This window comes from Populus nigra, chromosome 10 (genome assembly GCF_951802175.1).
Source record: "Populus nigra chromosome 10, ddPopNigr1.1, whole genome shotgun sequence".
NCBI classification, from domain to species: domain Eukaryota; kingdom Viridiplantae; phylum Streptophyta; class Magnoliopsida; order Malpighiales; family Salicaceae; genus Populus; species Populus nigra.
Genome location: NC_084861.1, coordinates 13,926,962 through 13,937,215, shown reverse-complemented (window position 1 = coordinate 13,937,215; position 10,254 = coordinate 13,926,962). Strand labels below are relative to the sequence as shown.

The 10,254-nt window shown below is 35.4% G+C and overlaps 2 protein-coding genes across 2 annotated transcripts; both read left to right on the top strand.

Moving 5' to 3' along the window:
* The first annotated feature begins 416 nt into the window (after positions 1 to 416).
* LOC133704601 (protein TONNEAU 1a-like) lies at positions 417 to 4,878 on the top strand. The gene is made up of 8 exons (XM_062129478.1): positions 417 to 698; positions 1,319 to 1,451; positions 2,113 to 2,201; positions 2,313 to 2,435; positions 3,581 to 3,708; positions 3,822 to 3,844; positions 3,926 to 4,082; positions 4,620 to 4,878. The coding sequence occupies exons 1-8, from the start codon at positions 612 to 614 to the stop codon at positions 4,669 to 4,671; spliced, it is 792 nt and encodes a 263-aa protein (XP_061985462.1). The 5' UTR covers positions 417 to 611; the 3' UTR covers positions 4,672 to 4,878.
* An 822-nt stretch (positions 4,879 to 5,700) lies between these two features.
* LOC133706084 (adenylate kinase 1, chloroplastic-like) lies at positions 5,701 to 9,129 on the top strand. The gene is made up of 4 exons (XM_062131613.1): positions 5,701 to 6,148; positions 6,497 to 6,637; positions 6,897 to 7,169; positions 8,644 to 9,129. The coding sequence occupies exons 1-4, from the start codon at positions 5,840 to 5,842 to the stop codon at positions 8,782 to 8,784; spliced, it is 864 nt and encodes a 287-aa protein (XP_061987597.1). The 5' UTR covers positions 5,701 to 5,839; the 3' UTR covers positions 8,785 to 9,129.
* The last annotated feature ends 1,125 nt before the right edge of the window (positions 9,130 to 10,254 follow it).

Below are 10,254 nucleotides of genomic sequence, written 5' to 3'. Positions count from 1 at the left end.
CGAAGATCTCTCTCTCTCTCTAAACCAAATATAGTCATGGATGATTATTCTCAGGGAAATTTAAGATTCTTCATAAATATTAGCATGTGAAAGTTGATAAAAAAAATATTCTCATCCTCAAAAAATAGCAACCGACAAAGGCTTTCCTTTCTTGCAAACAGTAAAAAACAGGTACACTGTCTTGCCAAGTTGCTGTTATAACTCGGATTTGTTTAGATTAATGATGTATTTATGTAACTACTTTTATCTCACGAGTTAAAGGAACACCAATTAGCGATAAATCCATTGATTTTTGATGTTTTTTGGGATGGAAAGGTTGGCTGGTCACAAAAAAATAATAATCATGCTTTAAGGAGTTACTTTACCCGTCAACAAGTAGGACCCATAAACTCAAACCTCAGATCATGGCATGGACGACCCAGATCCAACCTTCAGTACCATCAACTAGACCCTCTCACTACCAAAGGCAATCCTAGTTATGACTGCTATCACACCCATCTCCTCCCTGAAAAACACTTCTCTCCTTTTTTCCCTTTCTCCTCGAAAAAAATATTTCTTTTCATAAATAACAGTGAGCAGAGGAGAAACGGACTAGCCCTCCCTGAACAAAAATGGATGATTACACGAGAGAAATGATGGACCTGAAAACACTCGTCACTCGAACCCTAGAGAAAAAGGGCGTCCTTGCTAAGATCCGGGTAATCACTCAATTTTCTTTCTGGTTTTCTTTTTATATTGTTGATAAACTGAAAAGTAGAAGGATTATTTTGATTGTGAATTTTTAAATTCAGTTGTCTCGAGCTAATTGATCTTGAGTCAAGTTTCTTATTTTTTGGTTGGATCTTGTCCCATGGGAAAAAAATGGAACCTTTTTTCTTTGTTTAATTGAATAATTGTTTTTGCTCTAGATCTTATTTTCTTTGTTTGAAATTGAAATTAGGTTCTTTTGTTTCTCCCATTGGTTGTGAGGAGAAATGATTATTTTATATTTTGTAGTTTGGGTCTTGTGTTTTGTGCAGGATCAAAGCCCTGTAGCCAAATGTAAAGCTCGAAGTTTCAAGATTTTGAGCTTTTTTTCCAGTGAATTAGACGGCTTTTCTTTTCCCTTTTAAATTCGTAGTTGGTTCTGCATTTTAGCTATTTTGTTCACCGAGTGTTTAATGACGCAATTCACTCCTTTTTTTTCTTTTGTATCGGAAAGTGTGGTTATTGAGTAGAATTAAATAGAGAATGTAATCAGGCACAGTAATCCGTATGGCGAATTTTGTGGTTTCCTTTGTTCTAAGTTTTGTATCTTACTTCTTTACTCTGTTTGTAGGCTGAACTGAGGGCAAGTGTTTTTGAGGCAATTGAAGAGGAGGATAGGGTAATTGACAAGGATGAAGGCCTACCCCCTGCATTATTAGGAAGCTGCAATGATCGTGCTAAACAACTTCACGCTTCTCCATCAGGTTACTCCTTGAATTCATGACCCTTTTAGTCTGTCTCTCAATTTTCAAACTTTGTTTAATGTTTTTTTAGATTGATGAAATCCAATATAGCGCGTGGGTGTGTACATTGGCTAGCTTTTTGTTGGGTTATGTGAGTTTGTGCTAGGTCATGAAATGAAGTTACTTGGTGGTAACCAAGTTGCCAGTTTATTTTCCTCTTGGACCATACTTATGTTTCAATTCAGTCCCTCATGGTAGTTAACAACTTTGATGTGGGGGGGCTAGCTAATAAGTTTTTTTCCCTGGGCCAAATTTTTTGTTTCCAATATCTTTCATAGGCGATTACAACTTTGAAGCTTCATGAGTGGACATGCTATTGCTAGCCAAAATCAAAATTCTGCTCTTTCAGATCCGTATAGGTTATGGACCTTCAAGTTTCCCTGTTAGAATTTGAGGTGTAGAGAACATCACAGGATCGCTGATCTTTTATTGGTTGTTGGAAGTTGCTAAGATAGGATATCAAATAGTTATTCCCCACCTATCCATTCCTAAAAACGAGTGCCTTTTGGTCACAATGTTCAAAGTTTTTAGTAACTTAAACAAGTGCATGTGTTCTGGTAAAGTAAGATGTTCATAGTCACTTGTGTATGTTGTGTTGATTTTTTTCCAAAAACAAATGCAGGGAGGCTGCTAACTGCACTAATATGTGAATACTTAGACTGGGGGCAGCTAAATCACACGCTAAAAGTGTATTTACCAGAGTGCAATTTGGTAATCATGTAATTTATCAGTGTATTATTTCCAGAGTTTTTATCACCTTTATATGATTTTCACTGTACTTGATTTGTGAATATTAAACTGCATTCCTTATCTTCCCTTCAGCAAAAGGATTCTTGGAAAGCTGAGTTGAAAGAATTCAGTAGCAAGAATGGATATGACCTGAACAGGAACGGAGATAGTGCTCCTTTGCTTTTGGATGTTCTTGAAGGATTCTTGAAGTTTGAGGTTTGTCCCTATCTGTAGCTGCATATCTGCTTTTAAGACTTTTGGGTGAAAGAAAACTGGCATTATGGTGTCTGCTTCCAGCTATAAATGTAATGCAATACAATCGCTTTGGACATCTGATTATTCTTAAAGAAATCAAACATATCAAAAGGAATTATCGATAGTTTTGCTTTGTGATGTCTGAGTTTGTAATAATTGTTCACGCATGAAATGAAAGCTGTGCAGCCTATTGTCAAGTTCTTGAAGGTGTTTACTAAGATGTTCATGAACTAAGATGGATGGGTGCTATTGTTTGCTGGTCTTATATCACTTGAATAGTGGACTAGTTTTGTTATGGGGACTGAAATGAGCTTGCTAATTGTTTGATAGGACTTAAGATTTTGTTCTTAATGCTCCAGTCACAGATACCATGTTCTTATCTTATACACTGCAAATACTTAGGAGTTAATCTTAGGTAGAGTGAGGGACTGCTTTTAGCTATGGAAATATTGGTGCCTGTGGAGAATATCATCTATGCTGGTTCAATGTTGATTGAAGGCTTAAAGAAACCAAGCGCGAGTTCCCACTAAAAAGACTCAATGTTGATTGTAGCTGGGATGAATAAGTTATGGTGTATAAATCTGCAAGCATGGAAGATGAAATTAAAATTTATGAGAAAAACTTATTTCAGTTTTTAAGCCATTGAGATATAGCTTGAAGCTTAGCTTCTCAAACCCGTTGGACCTGGAAGATTAAAATCTGCATGCCCAAGTGGAGGATATGATGACATATAGGTGGTTATTGGAAAACACTTGAGGAGAATGCATCTGAATGAGCTGAAGCGGCAAAGTGACATAACATGAGACTAATTTTGATAAGTCTGTGATCCTTTATGGAGCTAAGTGGCAATTGAGGATTTATAAGTTAATTCCATGCGGCTTTGATACAGGGCTTTTGTTGGGCACCAATAATTTTCATCTTGAATTTTCGTACTTGATTAAAAACAATATGTATGTTTTTCTTGGAGATATTTTTTTCCTGGAATAAGGTTCAAAACTCTATTCAAATTTCAAGTAACTATATTGCTTGTTCATGATTTCTTGTCTCTTGATGTTTTTTTTCTAAAATCATTCACTGTTTTATTGATGAAAATCATTTTATTACAGAATTTATCCCAAGGAAGGGGTACTGGAAGGAGAATGTCAGAAACCGAGTCCTTATCCAATGTAGAGTCTAGGAATATGCGAAGACCCTCATCATCATCTGTTGCTGGTGGCTTACCTCCATTAATAAGGTGCTGGGCCAGCTCCAACTTTTAATTTTTCATTTCTTTTATTTTTTATTTTTTGGTGTCAAATATTTCCTTCCCTGATCCACTCATAATTGTTTCTGTTGTTTTTCTGCCAGGCCAGCTTCTTCCCAGGCATCTGGTGAGTGATTAAAATATGCATCATTTGCTCTACCATCTCCTTCCTAGTTGCTCCCTGTTTCTAATACTGTACATGGTGCAGATAGGAGAGCAGGGTCTTCCATGTCTGGTTACAGGAAAGATGATAACAGTTGGAGATATGATGGTGATGAACTACCTGAGGATGTGATTCGAGCTTCTACTGCCCTTGAAAACCTTCAGTTGGACAGGAAAGCTAGGAATCTGACTACATCTTGGAGGTTAGTTTCTCATGCATCTTCAAAATTCTTCCATTATGAAATAGGTACAAGTGTATTTTGATAACCATTTATTCTGGAGCAATTACAAAATGAACAGTTGTCACTGTGTAAATGAAAATTATGTGCAGTAACGGCGAAAATGGAGATTGCCCTATATTAGAAAAATGCTGAGGGGTGTGATTAGATTGTTATGAAGTTTTTTTACACTGCAAATTGTCTTATCTTGGACATTGCACCCTCGAGAATCCTGAGACCATATTTTGATTGGTTGCCCCCCAGTCTTTTGTCTTGTTAAACATTTTAGAGTAGCTAAATTGGCGGGCAACTAACTAGCAGTCGCTTCGCATACGCTGCTTTTAGGTAGCTTATAATGAGAGGTCCTATAACATCACTCTGATGAACTGAATTCTTCCATTAGTTATTGTATTTGATGTATTGTTTGATCAAAGGAGGTGTTCGCTGAGATAGCCTCATGCCCGTGTCTGTCATCTGATTATATATAAAACTCATGATCTTAAGTGTTGGGTTTGGTTGCAGGCATGCTGGGGATGGCATCAGTGATGATGGGGGGAGGGCTGACCACATTTAGCATCCTCGAATGATGCAATGAGTAGCTTAGTGTGTATTTTTATTTTTATCCACTAATGTTTTTTTCATCAGCCAAACGAGGTAGCGATTTGTGTTTTGTTTTTTGGTTAAATATATTGTGAGGTGCTCTAGTGTTTTGATGAGTTCTCTTGCTTCTTTTCTTCTTTTTGGACACAATTTGAAATCTCAATTAGTGATTGCCATAAAACTTGTGTACGTAGATTGCCTTCAATTTTTTAGTTGATCAGGGAGGCTGAAAGATCAGGCCTGTTAAAAGATGGATCAAGCTTCTCTCTTTACAGCAAGAACATGGATGATTTGGGTGTAAATGGCTGTTTTTCTTTGAAAAAAAATTGAAAACATTTGGGAAGACGACTTTTATTGGATAGGGATACGTGTATATAAAACAAGAAAATCACTTTCATCAATACCAGCCAAAATAGAGTCGGCAGTCTTAATTCCAAAGACGAATTAATGCTTAATTCCATCCTCATGTTAGACATTCCAAAAAAAAATTAAAAAGGAAGAAAAAAATGTTTATTATTTGCACCTAAATCTTAGTGTAAATTTTTTTATAAAAAAAAATTAATTGAAAATGCATTATTATTATTATATTATATTTTTTACATTAAAATTTAAAAAGTATTAGTTTGTATTCGATATTGTGCTTAGATTTTATATTTATATTTTAAAAAACAAAGGTTTAAAAAAAAATTAGTTTTGATTTTAAAAATACAGGTTTGAAAAAACATGTGTATAATTAAAATTATTGTGAGATGAATTCTTGTATGTAAAATAAATTAAAAATATTTATATAAATTAAAAATAAATTATTTTAGCTTTACAAGATTAAAATTTAAAATGTAATTATATGTGTGATTTAGTGTAAAAAAATTATTTAATTATTAAAAAATTATTTATTTATGATTAGATAAAATATAAAAGCTATCACTATAATAAGATAAACAATTTAATAATTTTTCATATAAATAACACTTTAGAAGCATAAACCACAAAAAAAACCTCCTTAAATCACGTGCTGTCTCTCCCCTCACTGAGGACACAAAAGCCTTAACCTCCCATCAACTCACCAAATAAGCAGCCTCCTGCTTTCCACACGCCATCTCTTCTCTTTCTATTTCCAACCAAAAAAAAACCCTGATCTATCCATGGCTGCTCTTTCAAGAATCCCTAAAACCTCAATAAAATCACTCTCTTCTTGTATATCTCGAAGTTTTTCTATAACTACGTTGAATTCCGAGATTGACCTCAAAGTACCTTCTTTTCTTTCTCACAACTCTTTACCTCTCCATCAGGAACCTAAGGAAGGGAATATCCAGTGGGTTTTTCTTGGTTGTCCTGGTGTAGGAAAAGGTACCTATGCTTCGCGTCTTTCCAATTTTCTCGGTGTTCCTCACATCGCCACCGGTGATCTGGTTCGCGAGGAGCTCAATTCCTCGGGCCCACTTGCCTCCCAGGTATTTGCTCTCTTTTTTTAGGGTTTTAGATTTTTGTGCCTCTTTCTTCCTTTTGGCTCTCTGGTTGGCGAAAGTTTGAATCTCTGCAGTTGAAATTTCGAAATGAATTGCATCGCAACTTTTATTGATTTTGTTTGAACTGAATCGCGTTATAAATTTATTAAAGACTGCATTTTTCGTCGAGATTGTGACACTGACCGTTACCTGTTTGATATTTTGCTTCTTACTCTGGAAAAATTCTCGGGTGCTATAATAGTTGGGCCCCACATGACGGGGCTAACAAATATTGGTATCTGAACATTGTTGAGCTGATTATTATTGATTTTTCTTTTTGTTGCTGTACTGTAGCTTAAGGAGACTGTGAATCAAGGGAAATTGGTTTCTGATGAGATCATTATAAGCTTACTGTCAAAACGTCTTCAAGCTGGAGAAGCTAAGGGTGAATCTGGTTTCATTCTTGATGGTTTCCCTCGAACTATTAGACAAGCGGTGAGCTATTGTTATTATTGATTAGTTTTGTTGGCAGTTGTCTATATATTTCTCATGGATTTTGAAACTGATTAAAAATAATAATAATAATTCTAGTTGTGAATGACTAGCTGGTTGAGCACTTTTAGTTTTCTCATTAGCAGTTTTTGAGTTAAATTGTTATGTGAAGTGCTTTGTTTTCCTTTTCTCTTCTATTGTAGACAATTTACTCTGGTGTCTGTCTATCTAACCTGATATTCATGTTCTGGTCATACTGCAGGAAATACTAGAGGGAGTAACAGACATTGACTTGGTGGTGAACCTCAAGCTTCGAGAAGAAGCTCTGCTTGCAAAATGCCTTGGGAGAAGGATTTGCGTTGAGTGTGGAAGAAATTACAACATTGCTTGCATTGACATCAAGGGTGAGAACGGGAATCCTGGAATTTATATGGATCCACTTCCTGCTCCTCCACAATGTGCACCAAAGCTTATCCAACGAGCTGATGACACTGAAGAAGTTGTTAAGGAGCGACTACGTATTTATTATGAAAAGGTATTACTTCATCTTTCATTTTTCGTATTGGTGCCTTTGTTTAATATAATCATCATATGAACTTGTGAAGTTCTATAACACATCATCTGTTGATCAGCCACGTGTAATTTATGGGATATCATCTTCTTTCTAAGTATTTTTCTGCCAGATGAAATATTTTATAGCCTGTGTATGGTACCTTGTTGTATATTTGGAAAAAAAAAAGTGAAATATAACTTATATCTATTTGTTAGACCACAGAAAAACTTGCGGATAATTGACGAGAGAAAAGTATGCCCCCCCTCACTCCCAAAAAACCCCCCCAAACCCTCCTCAGTAGATTTGAGATGATACATGGATCTTAAAAAGCTTCAGTATGTCTATTCTGATTTCTCTCTAAATGATTATCACTATTGGAAAGATAATAAGTGCTCTTGTATATGGCAACATGTGGTGGAAAGTAAAAAATAGTCTTGGCATTACAAATGAATTTGTTAGAAACCATTGATACATGCTCTCACTCAAAGCACATACATTTGTTACCGATGCAACAAATTAACCTGTTCTACATGCTGATTTCCACTCAAAATATATGGCTGACTTATTATTTTTATGTTTTTTTCACAGTGACACACAAAAAATACAAGTGCAAGAGCAATTTTTTTTTTTTTTTTTTGGAATTCTGAATTTGTGGATGTCTGAAATCTAAACATTAAGATGTACGACTCTCTCGTTCACTTTATAGTTCTCAAAAGACTAAGATTGCCTTTCTTGTTTTGCTCTTTCTCTTTTTGAAAAAAAATAGATTTTGTTAAAAAAAAGTAGCACAATTAACTTCATTTCTGGCTGATGTAGTAAATTCACCAGTAGGCTCCCTATCTCTAGATGTCATGGAGTAATATTTGGTACTATGCCCATTTTCAGCTGTTATTTCCATCAATATGTACACAATCATGAACTCTATAGTTTTTTATTGTTACTGTCGTTCTAATTGCATCATAATCTAGGTGTCCGAAGTTGTACTTTTACATCTCAGCAGTGGTTTACACAACAGAATTCGGGAAAAAAGAGAGGACAAGAAACAGTAGTTTATCTTGATATAACTTGTGAGAAAAGGCAGTAGATCAGTTGGGCGTTCCTTTGATACATTTACAGTGTAGTTGGGTGCATTTGATTTCAAATTCATTGTTCTATCTATAATGTTTTTCCATAGGGTGTTTGCTTAACATATAAATGCCAGAATTTTCTTTTCAATACATGGATGCCATGCTGCATATTTCCTCTTTTCCCTCCACCTCTCTTTATCATTCCTTTTAAAGTGGTAAATAGTAATAAAAATGTTGCCTTGGAGTGGGAATAATGGACGATCATAATATTCGAGCTTAACTTCTGGCATAAAGTAGGTTGTTTTTAAATGATTCTGACAATAATAGCTGTAATTGTCATTTCTTCTGCAATCAATGGCCTGAAATCTGCAAACCATATTTTCTTGCAGAGTCAACCTGTTGAGGAGTTCTACCGCAGTCGTGGGAAGTTGTTGGAGTTTGATCTTCCTGGAGGAATTCCAGAATCCTGGCCAAAGCTGCTGGAAGCTCTGAATCTTGACCACGAGGATAAATGCTCTGCAGCAGCATGAACTCCCATAGTTCTGCAATATATTCTCAAGTTAGGTCATTCTTTGCATGTGGGAGACTACATGCATAGTATTTAGAAAAAAGAAGGTTAACAATTATATCAAATAAACAAGCCTAAACCATTACCATAATTTTATTGTTTGGGGAGCAAGGAGGCCATTCAATGGACTTGGTTAACGATATGATTTGTTGTTAGATGCATTTGGCTTGTAGTGATTAAATGGACAGATGTCAGTGCCATTCAATTTTGCTATAACAATTGGTTTTGAAATTCGTTTTAATGGTTCTTTGAACAGAAGCAGCAAACAATAGTGGAAACCGAATAAACTGCTTTATTTGACTCAAAAGACCATGTTCTAGTTTTGTTTAGACAGGAGCTACTATCTCTCTTCTTGTTGTTTACATTACTTCTTCTGAGGTGCTACCTGGTTTTTCTGTTTCTTGCATGTGTTGAGATTGGATGGATTGGTTATTTGAGTTCCCAACTTCCCATGGATAACCTTTTATTGTGGCAATTGGCAAGCTACTCAACATCAATATGCTCTTGTGCACAATCTAAATGCACAAGAAACAATATGCTCACCTATGTTAGCTTCTCTTCTATCAGCATTCTTCTCTCTCATCTCGCAGTTTTTCTTTCTCAGCATGATAGTCCTCTCCTTTCAGATCAATGCTAAGCATGCTAATTTGTGTTCCCTACATGTTGCTTTAAACGCAGTTTTTTTTCTTCTTGTACTGTGAATCTACGCTCCTACCAGGGGTTTTAAGCACTTCTCTTGCAGCTGTGTAACTGATTCAGTTTTCGTTATTGCCCGAGTTGCGTCTATGTTGAAGATGAACTATATATGTCACTGTGAATTAAATTTTAGTTTCCCGTTTAGTCATTCCAAGTCGTCTTCTTTCTCCCACTGATCGAATAGAAAGCTGGACGGAGTCAGTTTATTGCTCTACTCGAGTGCGTGTGGGAAGATGGTGTAAATATTCAACAGAAGCATAAAAATCTGTCACATTACATGTTCTGAATCTGGAAAGAAAAAAAAAAAAAAAAAAAACTTCGATTGTCGTGCCTAGTATACACTCGTGTTCCATCGGTTATCACCGCATTGACCAGATGCTTAGGCCAAGCTCGTTGATGAGCCATGAGGTCCATGAAAGCCCCCTTCCACTATTGACTAGATGCCAAACACAAATTGTGCCCATGCCTTTCATTTGGGATTGCTCGAGCAGAAAAGGCCCATTTAGCAATCACATTTCGAGGCCCTACAGGTTAAAGAGCCAGCGAACCCATTCCAAGCTCTAAATTTTTTTTCAAAAATGTTTTTGAAATTTTTTTATTTTTTATTTTAAATTAATATTTTTTTATATTTTTAAATCGTAATTTTTTTAATATAATGATATCAAAAATAATTTTTAAAAAATAAAAAATTATTATTTTAATATATTTTTAAATAAAAAATACTCTGAAAACTATG

Coding starts and splice junctions, on each gene's coding strand:
- LOC133706084 (XM_062131613.1), top strand. CDS start 5,840: ATGGCTGCTCTTTCAAGAATCCCTAAAACCTCAATAAAATCACTCTCT. Junction 6,149..6,496: donor CGGGCCCACTTGCCTCCCAG/GTATTTGCTCTC, acceptor GCTGTACTGTAG/CTTAAGGAGACTGTGAATCA. Junction 6,638..6,896: donor CTCGAACTATTAGACAAGCG/GTGAGCTATTGT, acceptor GTCATACTGCAG/GAAATACTAGAGGGAGTAAC.
- LOC133704601 (XM_062129478.1), top strand. CDS start 612: ATGGATGATTACACGAGAGAAATGATGGACCTGAAAACACTCGTCACT. Junction 699..1,318: donor GCGTCCTTGCTAAGATCCGG/GTAATCACTCAA, acceptor CTCTGTTTGTAG/GCTGAACTGAGGGCAAGTGT. Junction 3,845..3,925: donor AGCTTCTTCCCAGGCATCTG/GTGAGTGATTAA, acceptor TACATGGTGCAG/ATAGGAGAGCAGGGTCTTCC.